The sequence below is a fragment of the Podarcis muralis genome, chromosome Z (assembly GCF_964188315.1).
Source record: "Podarcis muralis chromosome Z, rPodMur119.hap1.1, whole genome shotgun sequence".
Taxonomy (NCBI): Eukaryota; Metazoa; Chordata; class Lepidosauria; order Squamata; family Lacertidae; genus Podarcis; species Podarcis muralis.
In genome coordinates this window covers 13,746,861-13,766,531 of record NC_135673.1, presented here as the reverse complement: position 1 = coordinate 13,766,531, position 19,671 = coordinate 13,746,861, and the positions used below count along the sequence as shown (strand labels likewise).

Genomic DNA, 19,671 nt, shown 5'->3' with positions numbered 1-19,671 from the left:
GTGGGCAATAGGAGGTGGGGCCAGAGGCAAAAGTATGAGAAGCAATCATTGTAAATTTTTTACTTTCGTACAGTAGGCTAGTTTCTACAAACACACTGATCCACCCCTCGCTATCCTCCATCCAAAGAAGCAAGCTAGAGGCTTTCTCAGAGTTCACGGGCACAGCCCGGCAAGGCAAACACACTCAAGATGAGTCCCCCACCCCTACACTGCTTGTGGGCTTCTTCTTGGTTCTTGCTGATAGCAGAAGACCTGTGGTCTGGTCCAAGAGAATTCTTTTTGTGAGGGGGTGATTTGCAGAAGGCTTGCTTGCAGCAACAGCCAGGAGTGGGTAGAGGATGCACAGAGAAAGTGCTGCATTCCCCTTTGGTGTGAGTGTGTGTATACACACAAACACACTCCTCCATTTACATAGACTGGGTTCTTTTATTTTTTGTCACACCGACAATACCATGAATCAATCCCTGGCATCTCCACCCTGGTTTGAAATCCTGGAGAGCCACTGCCAGTCAGTGAAGACAGTACTGAAATAGATGGGTCAATGGTCAAACTCTGTTACAAGGCTCTCTGAGTACCTATTTGGGAAATGGTAGAGCATAAGGAAATTTTGTCCATGGTATGATTGTTTTCCACCTAGTCATTTTGATACGTTGGCATGCTATTTGCAAAATTTAACAATTCCAAAACACAGGCGCGCTTTCACTTACACAAGGTTAAATATACTGTCTTCAGCTTTACTTGAGGGTTGATTTCATTGGAAAAAAGCTTATGCCAAATGTGGAGATGGCAGTATTGAATCAGTAGCTCATGTGCTTCTAGCTTGCACCCTTTATAAATATTTGGGGAGTGAAGTTATTACCCCTCTACTATTGTCCATACCAGGTCACTTAACCATTGCTACTGTGACCTTTCTTCTAGCGGATCAAGATAACCAGGTGACAGCAAAAACTGCAAAAAAAAATTATCAGGCGCAATTAGAATAAGATCTGTTATTTGATTGTTGATGTAAACCTCCAGAATGTATTTTATATAGTTACGTTTTTACCTCTATCTTGGGTACATTGTATTTTATTTTATTGCTATGGCTAGTGGCCGATGCAAATAAAGATTCTTCTTCTTGATGGTAGAGGATACGCTTTAAATGCAGACAGTGCCAGGTTCAATCCCTTTTCCCAGGTAGGACTGGGAAGACTCCATGCCTTAAATCCTGCAGAGCTGCTGCTGGTCAGTGTAGACAGTACTGAGCTGAATGGAATCAATGGTCTGACATAGTATAAAGCATCTTTCTATGTCCTGACCAGTTCTCATTCCCGTTCTCTCTCTCTCTCTCTCTCTCTCTCTCTCTCTCTCTCTCTCTCTCTCTCTCTCTGTTCCTAGGGTAATCATGTTCCTAATTAATATTTAACCCTTGAACCAGCCATGTGCTGGGATTATGAGACGTAACCATCACCATCAGTGGCGTCAGATAAAGCATGTGCAAAATCCCAGCAGGATATATATAAAAGACAGGCTGGCAAGCACAATATGACAGAGCAGATGTTTTTCACAGTAGCAGAGGGAATAAACAGAGCAGACGGATGGCCAAAAAAGCAGGCAGATCTGATGCTAGTTTGCAAGCAGGTTAATTTTTCACATTGTAAAAATAAAAAAAAAAGGAAAGGAAAGGAAAGGAAAGGAAAGGGAAAAAAGGTGGGGTGAAAGGCAGACAATGGAAGGAGTTCGTGAATGACAAACAAAAAGAAGGGGACATAAACCAAAATGTGGCCAATTCACCTTTCAGGATGGAATACCAATCAATTGCCAACTTACATAAAGGAATGACAGGTGATGTCTTTTACACTGTAAAAAGGGGGCAATTTGCAAAGAAGCAGCAGCAGCTAAGAGGGGGGAAAGCTATGGCTCAGTTGTAGAGAATCTGGTTTTCATGCAGAATGTCCCAGACAACTCTAGGCAGGGCTGTGAGAAACCCCTGTCTAAAATCCTAAAGAACTGCTGCCAGTAAATGGAGACAATACTGAGCTACATGGACCCGTTTAACCTGGTATAAGGCACTTTGTTCCCAAGTTAGCAAGTGTATAGACAACTACGCATATTTGACCATCTGGCTGGGGATTTGTTTGGAGATGCTCTGAAGCGATAAACACGCACCAGGTGCTATCGTGCTTAATTGGGACTGGCAAGGTGGGGTGGTGGGGTGAAGGAGGTGGACATAAAAATCAGAAACTTGCATCCTCCATGTGACTTCAGGAAGGTTGAATGTACAGGCAACTCCCAATTTATGCAGGGGTTACGTCCTGGAGCCTCGTGTGCGTAAGTGAAAATCGCTTTAAGTAGGGAGCAACCTCTAAACTTCCGTTAGATGCTCTCTCTGCCGCTCTCTCTCCAATCCAGAGCAAAAATACTGTACCAGATATACAACTTCAACTGGAATTGAAGCTCTAGAGCTGGAAGGAAGCTAGAGGACGAGCGGAAAAGCAGTAGTGGTGGCTGTGCTAGCACACATCAGCTGTTAGGTGGGTCATGCACAATGTATATGGGCCATGCGCAAGTCAATCAAATGCAAGTGGGGGATGCCTGTATTTGCATTCCGATTCACTAAATCAACACGCAATTTAATTTTGGAAGGCCAGGGGACTAGAAACTTTAAAATAAGACGAAAGCCAAGGCCATGGAATACAGAGAGCCTCTTCTTTCTCAATGGCCCCTTTGCTCCTTTAAAAACAAGCCAACCAGCTTCAGGAGCTGAAGCAGTGGCTCACCACTGCCTTTCTGAAACAATTACACTGCCCTACTGACAGCTGAACCTTCCTGCAAGCATGGCTTAAACAAAAACAAGACATTTGAAAGGTGAGCAGAAAATTAAAAGGGTTTACCTACCCTATTATTGCAGAAACAGCTGGAGGAGAGGTATTACTCTTGAGTTCTCGCACATTCACCACCTGAGGGACATTCTTCAAAGTTGATTCAGTTAAGGAAGCACTCGCAGCTTTAAACATAATGATAATAAAGAGACATGCTAATGGTTAAAATAATCTGACTATGATTAACCAGATGGGGTTAAGAGGCTGCATATTCAGAGAAAGAGCACCCACTTTGCATGCAGAAGGCCCCGGGTTCAACCCATGGCAATAATGTTGTGTTCATTCTTAGACTGCCAGACTGTCTTGTTTTGAGTATATGTAAGCTGCTCTAGGAGCCTTTCTGGCCGAAGAGCAGGGCACAAATGTTCTAAATAAAAATAAATAAATATAACTGAGATTCAGAGGTGCACTGCCTGCAACAGAGGGATGGCTAGTAGCCATCAAAGGCCACAGCAAAAAAATGCTGAAGTGCACACAATTGTAATAATCTGCCCATACGTTTGGGCCCTTCAGTGACATCACCTCTTGAGACCCAGTAACCTCTTTCAGAGACTGACTTCCCCGGGGTGAGGATTGCAATCAGGGTCTTGAAATCATCTGTTATTGGCTTCTTAGAACATTCTTCAGTAAAATAATGATTTGGGACCACGTGATTCCCCTGTAAGCCTTGCCGAAATGTACTCTGCACAAGGGTAATGGTATCTGCCAGACTGCAATGTTCTTCTTATCGGTATATGATTGTTACAGTTGTGTGCCCGTCAGCAATTTTGTGTGTGGTTGTTATATGGTGCTGTGCTCTTTGCATATGATTTTTACGTAGCAGCCATTGATAGCCTCGCCCTTCATGAATTTATCTAATCTACACAAGTGGGGCAGAGCATTGTTTAGGAGTGGAAGAAGGCTGTGTGCTCTCATTCCCTTCACATGCTGAGCTGGTTTGGAAGATAACCAAGCGACCAATGAGACTCCATTGAAGTATTTTCTGAACCAACCCCTCTCTTTCAGTCATGATTAAACCGCCTCTTTTTCGTTTGCTTTCATCAATGGCATGAAAAACTTATCAAGAAAAACCGAAGTTAAAAAGTGAGGAGATGTGCAAAAAGGTAAAGATAAAGAACCCATGACCATTAAGTACAGTCACGAACAACTCTGGGGTTGCAGTGCTCATCTCGCTTTACAGGCCGAGGGAGCCGGCGTTTGTCTGCAGACAGTTTTTCCGGGTCATGTGGCTAGCATGACTAAGCCACTTCTGGTGAAACCAGAGCAGCTCACGGAAACACCATTTACCTTCCTGCCGGAAGTACCTATTTATCTACTTGCACTTTTTTTGGGGTGCTTTCGAACTGCTAGGTTGGCAGGAGCTGGGACTGAGCAACGGGAGCTCACCCAGTCGTGGGGATTTGAACCACCAACCTCTTGATCAGCATGCCCGAGAGGCTTAGTGGTTTAGACCACAGCACCACCTATGTTCCTTTGAGGATATGTGCAGAGTCTACCCAATCATTAGCAACCCCAAATCGATACCTGGTCAAAGTGTGAGGTTTACCTGGGTTCTGGGTAGCCATCTGTCTCCGCAATGCTGCCTCTGCTGCTGCCTGGGGTGCTGGGAGGCCAGTGGAGGGAGCGGGGGCTCCGTGCTTCACTGTCTTTGTTGCCAGCATTGTGCTGTCTGCCCCTTGGGGGATGATTCTGGGCATGGCTACTGGAATGGGGTGGGAGATTGATAAGTTACTATAAACATCAGAGAATCAAACATCTTGTAAACATCATGTAAGGTTCTACACTGAGGCAGGAATAATTAGCTGCCCAAATATAAGATGGGGGGCACCTAGCTTTCCAGTACTACATGTGAAATGGATCTAGGGGTCTTAGTAGATCACAAGCTTAGCATGAGCCAACAGTGCAATGCAGCAGCAAAAAAAGCTAATGCAATTCTAGGTTGCATCAACAGAAGTATAGTGTCCAGATCAAGGGAAATAACCAGTTCCACTCTGCCTTGGTCAGACCCAGCTACAGGACTGTGTCCAGTTCTTGGCCACACAGTTTAAGATGAATACTGAGAAACTGGAACATGTGCAACCAAGATGATCAAGGCTTTGGAAACCAAGCTTTTGGGATGAATGGTTTAGGGAATTGGGTATTTTTAGCCTGGATAAGAGGAGACTGATGGGAGATATGATAGCCATCTTCAAATATCTTAAAATAACTGTAAACAAGTAAAAATGCTAGCAGGATTAAGGTAAATTCAACAGTATAATGTATAATAAAGAAATATAATGGGGGGGGAGAGAGAATTAAACTAAATGGTTTTGTCAGACTATGCAGAAATTATGGGAAAATTAAAAGAACCATGGAAGGGGAAAGAAAGATGGGCTTTAGTTTCCTTTCCTCCCTTTGAAGTATCAGGCTCTGCTGTTCCATACCACAAACTGCTCTTGAAGGACCCTTTCAAAAACAGTTTGCTAGACAGCTGGGGAGGCTGCTATTTCAGAGTCTTAAGTCCACAGCACCCATATGAAATCAGTTCTGTGGTTATCCGGTTCTAGGCCAAGGGCTTTGAGGCCCTGTGTGCATTTTTTAAAAAAAAAATTGCAATGATATGAGACCAAAACAGAAAGCAAAGGGTCCTCTGAGAACCCGTACAGTAATAATCAGAATTTACACAAAAGGGTCCTATCTTCGCAACAGCTCATCACAATTTCCACTTCCATTCCCAAAGGATGTGTTAATCTGTTAACGTTATTGGTTCTGCCTCCCAAGAGGCTTTCCTCAACCATACTATCGTGTGTAGCAGCCTATTATGAATTTCCAGCGCTTTGCAACGTTTTCTGCCATAAACAGATTTTTAATAAGGGCTTCATGGCTGCGTATGTCAAAGTTGGCTAAGTATACCTGAAGGAGTGTCTCCACCCCCATTGTTCTACCTGGACATTGAGGTCCAGCGCCAAGGGCCTTCTGGCGGTTCCCTCACTGCGAGAAGCGAGGTTACAGGGAACCAGGCAGGGGGCCTTCTCAGTAGTGGCACCCGCCCTGTGGAACGCTCTCCCACCAGATGTCAAAGAGAACAACAACTACCAGACTTTTAGAAGACATCTGAAGGCAGCCTTGTTTAGGGAAGCTTTTAATGTTTGATGGACTACTGTATTTTAATATTTTGTTGGAAGCCACCCAGAGTGGTTGGGGAAACCCAGTGAGATGGGCGGGGTAGAAATAATTTAAAAATTATTATTATTATTATTATTATTATTATTATTATTATTATTATTATTATACAAACTGCACAGGAAGATCCAGTCTCAGATTAATCCCAACCATTGCAAAAATACTAGTATCTTTAATCCTGCTGCTTATGCACAGAATTAGTATAGGATGCACAAAACTTCCATTTCATTTACGGCCTACTGACTTTCTAGGGGCTATAGAGCCATCTCTCTCACATGAATATGGCTATCTAGTCCAACCACCTTCCTTGTACACATGTCTACCAAGCCACTGAAGTGTAGTGGTTAAAACAGCCTTTACCAACGTCAGGGTTACTGTGGAATGGCGTTGGACAGCAAGTGGAGTGGGGGAAGCATGAGGGCACCGTGCACCCCCAAGAAAGCCCAAAGGTCGTTTTGGGTTCTGAAGAGTCCAGCAGTGCGATTGTCAAGCTGTTTTCCCCACTCATTGCTCTGAAGAGAGTTGGGCGGGGGGTGGGGGTGGGGAGATTGAGCCAAAAGCACCAGGCTCCAACACAGCTCCACGGCAAAAAGTATCAAAGCAGTAACTTTTCCAAAAGTTTAGAGCTCTGGTTTTTTTAAATAACAAGCTGTATATTGAAATGGGAATCAATTTGGCAAATGTTGGGGGGTGTAAAAAAGAGGTCTACCCCGGACACGTTTTTTAAGAAAAATCTGCATGGGAACAATCTATAAGGTATATATTTTATTTTATTTTTCCTATTAGTAATTAACTTTCACCAGAAATATAAATCTATTTGAATAAAGTATATGGACTTTGTTGGCATTATTATTATTAACTTTGGTTTTATTATTAATTTCTATTATCATCTCCCTTTTTCTTTTTTGATCTTACTGTTATTGGCATGTTTACCCCAGTATTGGATTATTCAGATTATTAATGGATTTTCCTGACACATGCTTCTCCTTGTTGGAATAAGACATTATTATTATTATTATTATTATTATTATTATTATTATTATTATTATTGATTTCTGTGTGAGAGGGAACATTTACATGTGCTTAACTGGCAAGACCTGATTTCTGATTTCAAGCTCAATATAGAAGGTAAAGTTATAGATAATCCGAAAGATATAAGAAAACATTTTGTAAGATTTTATGCAAAACTATACTGAGCCAAGGGACAGGGATGGCGCTGCGTTCTAAACCACAGAGCGTAGGGCTTGCTGATCAGAAGGTCGGCGGTTCAAATCCCCGCGACAAGGTGAGCTCCCGTTGCTCGGTCCCTGCTCCTGCCAACCTAGCAGTTCAAAAGCACGTCAAAGTGCAAGTAGATAAATAGGTACCACTCCAGCAGGAAGGTAAACGGCGTTTCCGTGTGCTGCTCTGGTTCGCCAGAAGCGGCTTAGTCATGCTGGCCACATGACCTGGAAGCTGTACGCCGGCTCCCTCAGCCAGTAAAGTGAGATGAGCGCCGCAACCTCAGAGTCCGCGACTGGACCTAACGGTCAGGGGTCCCTTTACCTTATACTGAGCCGGCAAAGAGAACATAAATAATATTGAAGATGATCTTAAGCAGAATCATTTACCAAAAACTCTGAATGAAAAACTCCCAATTTACACCATGGGAGAAGTTACGGAATTGGGATTTGAAATTTATAGGAGGTCATACTTTGAAAGAAAATTATATGAAAATCATGTATTGTTTGTACCTAACTCCTAGCAAATTACCGTATTTTTCGCACCATAGGACGCACTTTTTCCCTCCTAAAAAGCAAGGGAAAATGTGTGTGCGTCCTATGGAGCGAATGCAGGCTTTCGCTGAAGCCTGGAGAGTGAGAGGGGTCGGTGCGCACCGCCCCCTGTCGCTCTCCAGGCTTCAGGAAGCTATCCGCTAGCCGTGGGAGACCCAGCTCTCCCACGGCTAGCGGAGCGCTGCATTAATCCCGAAGCTTGGGGCGTGCGGAGCTCAGCGCGCCCCAAGCTTCTGGGTGCCGGCAAGGTCTCCGCTAGCCGTCTAGCGGAGACCTTGCCGGCACCCAGAAGCTTGGGGCGCGCTGAGCTCCGCATGCCCCAAGCTTCGGGATTAGCGCTCCGCTAGCCGTGTCTAGGCTGCGGATAGCAGCCTGCTTCCCGGAGCGTCGGGCGCCCTGAAAGCAGAGCGCCCGGCGCTTCGGGAACACATCCGCAGCGTGGAGAGCCTTGCAGGAGTTCAGCGCAAGGCTCCCCACGCTGCGGATAGCAGCCTGCCGCCCGGCGCGAGGGGCTCCCTGAAGCAGAGCGCCCCTCGCGCCAGCCATACATCCGCAGCGTGGGGAGCCCTGCAGCAGTTCCTCGCAAGGCTCCCCAAGCTGCGGATAGCAGCCTGCCGCCCGGCGGGTGGGGCGCCCTGAAGCAGAGCGCCCCTCGCGCCAGGCATACATCCGCAGCGTGGGGAGCCCTGCAGCAGTTCCCCGCAAGGCTCCCCAAGCTGCGGATAGCAGCCTGCCGCCCGGCGGGTGGGGCGCCCTGAAGCAGAACGCCCCTCGCGCTAGGCAGACATCAGCCAGCCCCACAAGCTCGGGGGACAGCAGGGAGGCGCAGCGCCACTATCCCGCTGTTCCTCGACCTGGTTCGGTTTCCCTGACTTGCTTTTGGGGAGGAAATAAAGGGAAAATTTTTTTCCTTTATTTCCCCCCAAAAAAACTAGGTGCGTCCTATGGTCCGGTGCATCCAATCGTGCGAAAAATACGGTAGCTAAAATGTATAAAACAAGGTCAAATACATGCTGGAAATGCAAGGAAAAAGAAGGCACCTTTTACCATACATGGTGGACTTGTAAGGTAGTAAAAGAATTCTGGGAGATGATATATAATAAACTGGGGCGAAACTGTTTAAAATAACCTTTACTAAAAAAAACCCCAAAGCTTTCCTTCTAGGAATTCTAGGTGCCAAAATACCAATGGACCAGAAAAGACATATTTATGTATGCGACCACTGCTGTCCGAGATGGAAAGAAGAGTCCCTACCAGAGAAGAGTGGCAGATTAAGCTGATGGACTATGCTGAACTGACAAAAATGACCAGAAGTATCAGAAATCAGGAAGACCAAAATTTTAATAAGGAATGGGTAAAATATATAATTCATCTTAAAAATTGTCAAACAACCAAAAGGGAAAGAGGATTCCGTCGATTCCCCTGGACTTTCTTCTTCCCCTTTGTGGGTCCTTATGTTAACTTCCCCCCCTTGCATCATCTCTGTTAATCCAAATCTGCTATATCTCCATTACAAAATTAAAATTAGTAGGTTTGGAATAATACTTGTAGTTTAATGATGAATTATGGTTGTAATGGAGATATAATAGTAAAGGTAAAGGGACCCCTGACCATTAGGTCCAGTCGTGGCCAACTCTGGGGTTGCGGAGCTCATCTCGCTTTATTGGCCGAGGGAGCCGGCGTACAGCTTCCGGGTCATTTGGCCAGCATGACTAAGCCGCTTCTGGCGAACCAGAGCAGCACACGGAAACGCCGTTTACCTTCCCGCCGGAGCGGTACCTATTTATCTACTTCCACTTTGACGTGCTCTCGAACTGCTAGGTTGGCAGGAGCAGGGACCAAGCAACAGGAGCTCACCCCATCGCGGGGATTCGAACCGCCAACCTTCTGATCGGCAAGTCCTAGGCTCTGTGGTTTAACCCACAGCGCCACCCGTGTCCCTGGAGATATAATAGATTTGGAATAATAGAGAAGATTTGGAATAATAGAGAAGATGCAAGGGGGGGAAGTTAACATAAGGACCCACAAAGGGGAAGAAGGAAGTCCAGGGGAATCGACGGAATTCTCTTTCCGTTTTGGTTGTGTGACAATTGTTCGTAAATTTCAAAATCTGAATGAATGAATGAATGAATGAATAAATAAATAAATAAATAAATAAATAAAGCCTTTACCAATCAGATGTTTGAGATGACATCTCCCATTAACCCTTGCCAGAAAGGCCTGGAACTGCCATGCAAGGAACTGGGGACTCTCTGAGGTCAATACCCCAGGGCCAGTCAATTGCTATCAACCTAACCTACCACACTGGGTTTTTGTGAAGATATACAGTAGCACCTTGGTTGTCGAGCGCCTTGGTACTCGTCCAATTTGGTTCCCGAATGCTGCTGCAAACCAGGAAGTGAGTGTTCCAGTTTGCGAATGTTCTTTGGAAGCTGAGCGTTTGACGGAGCTCCCGCAGCTTCCAACTGGCTGCAGGAACTTCTTACAGCCAATTGGAAGCTACGCCTTGGTTTCCGAACATTTTCGAAGTCGAACGAATTTCCAGAACGGATTCCGCTCGACTTCCAAGGTACCACTGTAGTAGGGAGAAGGAAATCATGTTTGCTGCCCTAAGCTTGTTAGAAGAAGGGCAGCATAATAGTGAAACAACAACAAATGCTGCAGTTTGCTCCCTCCCAGACCCTGCAGCTCACAGAAACTCAGTAAGTCAGAATACTGAGGCCCAGAAGCAAAGAGGTTGAGCAATTTTCAGCAAAATGAGCAAAAGAATGTGTGAAGCATTAGGTTGAGGATGAGTCAGTGGAGAATTTAGGTTTCTTGGCATAAAGCGTCCATGTTTTCAGCAAAAGAGATTCCAATCATGAAAACATAGGAAAACTAATATACTTGATCTGACTAATGGTCCACCTTAACTCAGCTAAGCATTGAGACAACTCAATTCAGCATCTAGTCATCTCTTCTTCTTCTTCTTTAAATGCATTTTTATTAATTTTCTTTAGCATAAATCAAACAAACAAAACAAATACAATAAAGTTCCATAATCTTATACCCACTTGTTTTTTCATCGCTCTACCGAGCGCGAACTTCCCTCCCTCCCTCCCTCCAGCAGGTTTTCATTTTACACTTTACACTTTCCTTTTCTGCAGTTTATTGTAATCCTGCTACAATCTTTAGATTTTCTACAATTGTTTCCCCAGCATCTAGTCATCTCAACTCAACTCAGCACCTGGTCTCCCAACAAAACTGACAAACAAAAATCCTGCAAAATGAAACACAAAATGAGAAAGATGTGCATTCTATAGTCTACTCACTCAAAGTGCCCATTGGGATGTGGGGTTTGCCATGAGGGAGGGGCTGTATCATTAGACCAGGCTGAATTGAGGGGGTTCGGACAACGGGGGCATGCCGGGGAACTTGGATTGGGGAAACCTCCTCTTCCTCTGGATCTGCGGCTAGAACATCCTCATTCTCCAGGGACTGGGCAATGGAAGACGTGGAGCTAACATCATCCAAATCTTCATCGTATCTCAAGGACAGGAAGGCTGACTGTGAGAGGTTGGCTGAAATCATAAGGCAAAGAGGGGATGAGAGCAACAGGAAGCCTTCCTGATTTGGAAGCTTATACAGTGGCTTTGAGGGGGTGGGTGGTATTTCAGAAGGAAGAGTCATGGAACAAGATGTGACGGGATATTGGCACTCTGATATCTTGAGGTGCCTTTGCTCTGACCCAGCAACCCCAAGATTAAAATTGGCTTAGACTGCATACATTGCCAATACATTTAAAGCACATAGCTTCCCCCAAAGAATCATGGGACCTGTAGCTTAAGGTTGCCGAGAATTCTAGCTCCAAGGGGTAAACCATAGTTCCCATGCTGCGTTGAGGGAGGGTGCATGTTTAAAATATATAGTGTGAAAGCAGCTTTAGATTAATTTAAAATGGAACCAAGCACTTGGAAACAAGAGGGAGGCAACAGCATACTCGAGCAAATCCCAAGGATTGGAGAAGGACAAAAACAACAACACCCCAACAACTCCCAAAGGGGAGCCCCTCCAGAAAGCAGGCCAATGAAGACCAAGCATGGTCAGTGGAGCTACAGAATGCCAAGTTGTCAATTAAAAAAGAAATTTTGTGTTGGGTAGTGAATTGGTCTGATAGAGCCCCTTACAGCTAGTAGAGCAGGAAGGCATGGCTACCCTGAACAGAAGGACCCTTTGAAGAGGAGAGGAATATATTGCAATGCTTTGCTGCTGGCTCCACCTAATGGCAAAGGCAGGCTATTGTGTGTGTCTGTGTGTCAGGGGGAGCAGACAGTTGGAAAAACAACTTTGCCAAGTGATGAAGTTATTTTCAAGTCCCAGAGGATACCTGGTGCAGTTGTCCTTACGGGCGGCACCTTCCTCTTAGAAAGCAAATTCCTCAGCTGGGCCTGCTTCACAGGGGACAGTTTGGCTAGAAGAGAAGCAAGAAGCGTGATTATTTATCAAGCACTGCCAGTATGGACCCTTATAATCCTGCAGACATTCAGTTTCAATTGCAAATCCTTACATTCATTTAAAAAAAAAAAAAGACAAGGTTTCTAGCCAACTGAGTTCTAGAGCAGATCCATTTAAAAATAGTGGACTGAAGTAAGTCATGCCCTACTATTTCAATACATTTACTCTGAGCAGGAGTAAATTAAATGTTAGGAGATACCAACTTGCTAGTTACACATAGTGCAGCTTTTTGAACTGAGTTTCCCAGATGTACTGGGAACACTTTATCAAATTAACCTGAAAGCCAGCCCATGGATTTGAAACCAGTAGCAACCGCCATGGACTCCCTCCTCCACTGAGAACAGCTTCCCTCAACCTGGCACCCTCTGTAGGTTTTGGACTGCAAGTCCCGCCAGCACCAGCATGCTTTTGTAGTCCATAACACCCGCTGAAAAGGTGGCCATAGGTAATTCTCTATTTTAGGATTAAATAAGACTATAATATTTGATATAAAAGAATGGTTGCAAAGTGAAACAAGTTACACATGCTAGCCTTGTAGCTCTCTTCATATGAAGTATTTGTAACAGTTAATCATAAAAAATAAAATACGGATGAAAAATTATTCTTGGGGGGCGGGCCGGGTTGTATGTAATGTTAGACCTACTCAGAGTAGATCCTCAGAAATGAATGGACATGACTAACTTGGGTCCACTCCAAGTAGAATTTAGCTGCATACAATGTTTTGTTCATTTCCTCCTTTGCTTTATTACATCACCATCAAACCAGAAGAAAAACGAGTCCTCATCAGTCACCCGGCCCAGTCTTAAATATGCTGGTAGAATCTTGATGGTGGATTTCTGAAACCTTGTGAAGTTAGGGTTTTGTTTTTGGTTTTTTACTTCACACTTAGCATGCAAAAGCAGTTGTTTTATGGACAATACTGTAGCTGCTCCATCTACATTTTTATTGCTGTGACTATATTCTAACTTGCTTTATAGCTTCATATGCAGGAAAAAAACAGGGTTGAGGCTCGAAGAAGCGACTCAAGCCAGACAAAATGTTTTTATTATTTCATACAGCGTTTGGGTTCACATGTTAACACTAAGACAAACCATGGTTTAGCATGAACATGCTGGCTCCTGCAGAGCAGACCACAGTTGCTTTGCCAGTCTTTTTAGGTCAGTTTGGTAGAGCAACTAAGCCAAGGGCTGGCTCAGCTTGCATTCTGAGCCCAGGATTGTGATTTGGGATGCTCTTCCTTTACCACAATCAGTAGCCAAGGTGCCACACTATGCTGAGCTAAAAGGGGAGGAGTGGAACAGGTGTGAGCTCCTCCCTGGGATCCAGCATGCTGGTTGGGACTGATGGGAGTTGTAGTTCAACAACATCTGGAGGGCCATAAGGTTCTCCACACCCATCGTAAGTCATAGTGTGGTTTACTGTGATGTACAAAACCTTGATAAATTATTATACAGTAATCAAGACCGATTATTATCTCTGTGCAAAGAGTCCCCTAAAGTGTGCTTGTGCTTGTTACACAGAAAACAAACCCACACACATTAGCACTACACAAGGACATGACAACAGACCAATGTAGTCACTACCTGGTGATTTTGAAGTTCTGGTGGAAGGTTGAAGAGTAGCTTTTGTCAAGGCGTTACTTAGGCTCTCTAGTTCACTGTCAAGGCTGAGTTGATGAGAGTTAGAAAAGCGGCAGGGATGGAAAGGGAAAAAGAAAAAGCCAGGCATCAGTCAGACCCTATTTACTGTTTCTGAAGAACTCAAAAAGCACAACTAACGTCAGATTCTTGGCACAGCAACGAGCCATGGCAGAAACGTGGTCTCAGCAACTTAAAATTAGCTAAAGGCAAAACTAAAATATTTATGGGGATGAACCCAACATTAGTTCTACTTAGAGTATACGCATCAAAATTAATGGACATGGCTGATTTCAATAGCTCTACTTGGAAAGCAGCTTGGCTGAATACCAATTTTAGCTCAATTTTTATACACTGCAATACGATTTTAGTTCATATACAAACCAGGAGCATCTGCAGCAACGCTTATCAAAGCTCTTCCTCGGATGATGGAAAAGAAACTGAAGCAAAATATGTAATACTATGATGAGGTGCAGAGGAAGATACTAAGTTGCCAATGCATCTTACCTATATGCTTACTGACACTTAGATGAGGAAAAATATGTCCGTATTTTATTTAACAACAATATAGCACTTAATTGTAAATGGAACCTCTAAGTGGCTTACAAAAAGTAAAGGAAAAACAATAAAATCACCTGGTTCGAATCACCATATTACCACCATGATTGTAATAAATAAAACCTTAAAGCAGTTTACAATAAATAGTAAAATTAGCAATACAAAACCAGAAACAAATTTTAAAACCTTTTAAAAGAAATAACATTAGCAATTAAAAAGAGAATGAGCATCAACAATCCAAGCACATCCTTCACTCAGATCCGCCTCGCCTTGGGCTGCTGCTGCTGCGACAAGCATTTGGAGATGCTTGCCTTATGAAAGACAAGATTGTGGATTTTAAATATTTTTTTAATTCCTGTTTCTATGTGTCTGGACAAGCTTACCAAAAAAAAAAGGGGGGGCACTGAAAAGGGAATAGTGAAGGCACCTGTCTGATGTCTTTAAACAAGAAGTTCCAAAGTGATAGGACAGCATCCTCCTGTGAAGGCTCCACTGCACTTATGGGAAGCAGGTTAGGCCAGTGGTTCTCAACCAGTGTGCTGTGACACCCTGGGGTGCCTTGAATAACAGTCAGGAGAAACACTGGCCTCTGTCCTCTCTCATCTCTGCCTCCCAAAAACTTGCACAGCTGCTTGTTGCAGCAGCCCTGGCTACAAGCTCTCCAGGCAAATGGTGCCTCTGGGGCTGGCCAGGGGGTGGGGGGTGGAGCTGGTTGCCAGGAGCTGAAGTGGCCTCAGAGTAAGCAAACAAGCAGGTGAGAGAGTCCAGCCAGCCAGCCCTTGCTGTTGGGAATGGTACCATTGTACCATTGTCGTGTGTAATGTGGAGAGTGGTTTGGGAGCTGCCCGGTCAGGGGAAAAACAATGCTGTCCAGGGTTGTAAAGACTGCGGAGAGAATAATAGGGTGCAGAGTTTCTACGCAAATGTGATTTTGGTTTTAAACGCATTGTAAGGAGTCTGTATGGGAGTATATTGTATTTTAAAATGGGGCATCAGAGTTTTTAGGGGGCTAACCAGGTTGGGATAGCTGGGATAGCAGACTTGTTGGGTTTTGAATGTCTTATGTAGATTTTTCAATTTCGTCGTTCTGTATGGGACAATGACAATAAAGAGTATCGTATCGTATTGTATCTAGAGACAAGTGGGAGGCTGCGGGGGGGGGGGGGGAGTTCAGAGACTAGGGGCAGTGGTGGCAGCTGCCTGGAGGACTCCCAAGGAGAGGGGAGAGGAGAGGAGGCTGAAGGAACACTCCACAAGGAAGAGTGTTTTGGGAAAGAGGATGCTAGCCCTTCAGGCAAGGGGTGACATAACTGGGCTCCTGAGCCCCACAGGGGTGCTGCAGAAAGAACGTAGTTGGTCAAGGCAGCCGTGGACTCAAAAAGGTTGAAAACCTCTAGGTTAGGGGATACAGGGCAGGCCACATGGCATGCGCACACTGAGCTCTGTCCTTCAACAGAGGGAAATGGGGGCTGCTACCATGGCTGCCCCCACATCCAAGCATCCAAAGTCTGAAACAACCACTTCAGTTTTCCCATAAATAGAGCTGCATCTGCGAGCATTTACTGTTTTATATTTTTTTAAAAAAAACAGTAGGGAATCTTTGATCCTCAAGATGTTCTGAACAATGACTCCCACCACACCTGGGCTATTGGCCAGGGGTGGATGGTAGCTGTAGTTCAACCACATTTGGAGGGCCAAAGGTCCCCCACCATCTGTTTTATAAGAGCTCTTTATGTAGGCTGGCTTCCAGTGAACTCAGCTACTGTAAATATTGAACAGAGAGGGACCATTTTTTAGCTCACAGCTCTTAACCACTATGCTATTCTATTTAGACATTGAAGTACATATGGAGAAAGAAAAGCAAGCAACTCACTCACAGGAAACTAGTGTTTACAGGCATGTTCCTTTGAGGAAAACTAAACTGTCCAGCAGGACGAGAAGATCCACCTGCATTATCAGTTACAAGAGGTTGGATTCCAAGTTCCGTAAGTGGAATCTGCCCATGGAATTGACTTTTCCATCTCCTTCCCCTCTAACTTGAGTCCCTTACCCACCATAAAACCTGCCGTGATATGTTCTTCTTTGTGGGTAGGGGACTCCCATAGTATAGAATGTGGTACTTGGGGATGGGGAAGTTGGTGGTGAAATTTGAGCAACTCAAAGCCCCCTGGGCAAAGGTAAGCACCTTCTAGACATGTAAACACGTACGAATGTGCTCAGTATAAAGGATGGTGGGATACAGTTTCTAACAGAATCCATGGACTAAAAGTCACCGTTATTCAAACTGAACAGAGGAAAAGATTTTCAGAAAATGTTTACTCAATGATATTAAACACACACACAAAGCTGGATGGGGCTGGTGATGGGTTGGAGGAATGTGGGGATGGTGGGGGTGGAACATAGTTCAACACACGTATCTGTTTCAGTCCACAACCCCTGAAAGCTCAAAAGCCTACTTAGTTAGTCCCACTGCCAAGTTCTCTGTTATTCATAGCACCCTTTGGGGCTTTAAGCACTAGATACACGCTTTTTTAAAAAAGTATGTATACACACTCTCACACACACACACAAGCTTTCCATTCCATCTAGACCCAAACACAAGAAGGAAGGAAAATGTGGCTTACATCGAACATTAGACCCATTGAAATTAACAGACATGACCAACATAGATCCATTAATTTCAATGGATTGTGTTCAACCCAAATAGTAAACCTCTTGAAATTAATGGGCCTAACTTAGTAATCTTCATTCTTTTCAGTGTCTACACTGAGCAAAACTTAGTTTGGACACAATGCTCCTTCTTTGGCAAAGCTTTGGACCCAGCACTCAGACAAACCAATGCACTGCAGAGTGGGAAAGCAAAGCTGCTTGGGGGGTTTCTTGAGCAATGCTCACCTTTGTATGCTGCTGCTGGAAGAGGTGGTAGTAGATAGGCTCCACCGTGGCGTCTGATTGTACAAGCGGAGCTCCTGCAGGCTGCCCACCAAATTCTTCAGCCGTTTCAGCTGCTGGTCAATAATCTCCCGGTTATTGGTGAGGGCGTTGAAGAGAGTCTCGCGCTCAGGTACCAGTAAGTGCCTATTTGGAAAAGGAAAAGCCAGAAACCAAATTTCAACAGGGAAAGAAAGAGAGAGGCAAAAGAACAGAGAAAAATACAACAAAACAATGCAAACATTTAAAATATGTCATATATTAAAACAGTTAAAAGGAGTACCAACACAAATGCAGATTGTAAATGGTAGGTCAGAGAATACCGCTTCAAATCTCTGCAGATGGAGACCGCAGGAAGGGAGTGCTCGTGTCCTTGAATGCTGCTTATTGGTTTTCTACAGCCATCTGGTCGGCCACCGTGAGAACAGGATGGACCATTGGCATAAAGCAGAAGGGCTTTTCTTATAAGAACTGGGGTTTTGTTTCGTTTTATGATACCATCGAATTGTAGAACTGAGGAACTGGAAGGGACCCAGAGGGTCATCTGGTCCAGCTCCCTGCAATGCAAGAATCTCAACCCAGTCAGTCCCCTCATCCAACTTGAAACCTGAAACCGGACTCTGCTTAGCTTTGAAAATGTGCCAGCAGTTTTACTGCTGCACCAACTGGCATTTGTTATCATGCTAGATATTTGTGTTTTTATGTTGCAAACTATGATATTTGAAGACACTTGGCTTTTTGAGTATCACTTAGCTAAGAAGTAAGCTTGAAAACTCACTTCTGCTTTTTTTGCTGTTCCAGGTGCCGATCCCACTCCAAATCCAGGACATCATTCACATCCTGAACAGCAAATTTCACGTACTGGTGTAAGCGCCGGATTTCCTGCCCAGAAAAAAAGAGGGTGGGGAATTTAGAATCATTTTTAATCCACTCAGGACACTATACAAGTGTGTGTGTGTGTGTGTGGGTGGGTGGGTGTGTGGTGTGTGGTGTGTTTCAGAAATTATTAAGATTATCAAGAGTTTACAACCATACTGATTTGGTTTCCTTCTGTGGTTAATAACAGACTGTGATCTATCTAGATTTCAATGAGGCTTCCAGCACCCAGTTGAGGAAAGGTGGGGCAGGATGAATAAATAACCAAAGAATCAGTGCAAACAACCTTAGAGAAGGCATTTATTTTAAAATATTTCTATCTTCTCTGACCCGGCTTTAGCCTTATTGGTGATTGGGCAGCCTGAGGATACTAAAATAGTCCAATCGGAAACTTGTAGATTCACATCTGGAACTAGCCAATCACTGGAAGACACTGGAGCTTTTGGAGAAAGGCATGTTGGCTGGGATTTGGGGGAAAGCATTGTTAGAGGGCTTGACATACCATAGTTGAGTACAAAGCAGTTTGCAGAAATAAAGGATGAATTTGAGAAAACCAGGGTGTCTTTCTTGATTTATGTAAACCAGATCTGCCCTCCCTCAGCCTGCACCTCACTCTGCTGCATGCCTAGACCTGTCTCAAACCTAACTCACAGTGGTGCCAGGAGGGCAAAGTGAACCTTCAAGCATTTTGTATACTGAAAAGGGTTATTTAATAATGGAAGTGGTTTCAAGAAAATGGGGCCAAAGTGGAAAGGGCTGTTGCTGTTCATGGGCTCCAAAGAGGCATCTGATTGGCCACTGCGAGAAAAGGATGCTGGGCCAGACAGGCCTTCAGTCGAATCCAGCCAGATTCTGCTTATCTGTATCACGTTACAGATCTAGATTCACATGTTTATTCAAGCAACAACGACTCAATGCCCTATTTTAATTTAGATGTGGCATTTGGGGAAGATGATTATTGCCTGCAGGGGGCCTGTTGGAGCCTCAACTGGTGTGCATGAATGATTGAAAATTGTCCCCAAAAAGGCTTCTTTAGTTTAATGAATGTGCTTGTTCCACTGGCTTCAGAACTCAGCAGGGCTGCGGAAGATATTGATTTGCTGGCTGCTACACTTGTAGGGAGAGATGGCTGCTGCTTTCGGCAAGGAAGTGTTGCTATTTTGAAGAGCATTGTCAAGAGAGAGAGAGAGAAATGCTATCCACCTTTCCTCAATTTTAATTCCTTATAGCCAAAAAAAAAAAAAAAGGCAGTATGCCTCTGACTATCAGTTGCTGGGAATCGCAAGTAGGGACAGCGCAGCTGCACTCCAGGCTTTCCACTGCGGCACCTGGTTGGCACTGTAAGAACAGGAGGCTGGAGAAGGTAGGCCTTTGGCC

The 19,671-nt window shown here is 44.5% G+C and overlaps 1 protein-coding gene across 6 annotated transcripts in view; it reads right to left on the bottom strand.

The window, feature by feature from the left end:
- NUP214 (nucleoporin 214) overlaps window positions 1-19,671 on the bottom strand; it is an 83,604-nt gene that overhangs the window by 36,132 nt on the left and 27,801 nt on the right. For 4 of the 6 annotated variants that reach the window (XM_028714313.2, XM_028714310.2, XM_028714314.2 and 1 more), the window contains exons 18-24: window positions 18,197-18,300; window positions 17,383-17,565; window positions 13,876-13,958; window positions 12,165-12,248; window positions 11,110-11,358; window positions 4,408-4,563; window positions 2,878-2,986 (exon numbers count right to left, since the gene is read on the bottom strand). In XM_028714313.2, the coding sequence (XP_028570146.2) occupies window positions 2,878-2,986; window positions 4,408-4,563; window positions 11,110-11,358; window positions 12,165-12,248; window positions 13,876-13,958; window positions 17,383-17,565; window positions 18,197-18,300 (968 nt within the window). The remainder of the gene's footprint in view (window positions 1-2,877; window positions 2,987-4,407; window positions 4,564-11,109; window positions 11,359-12,164; window positions 12,249-13,875; window positions 13,959-17,382; window positions 17,566-18,196; window positions 18,301-19,671) is intronic. The other 2 variants (XM_028714312.2, XM_028714315.2) reach the window with 2 other exon arrangements.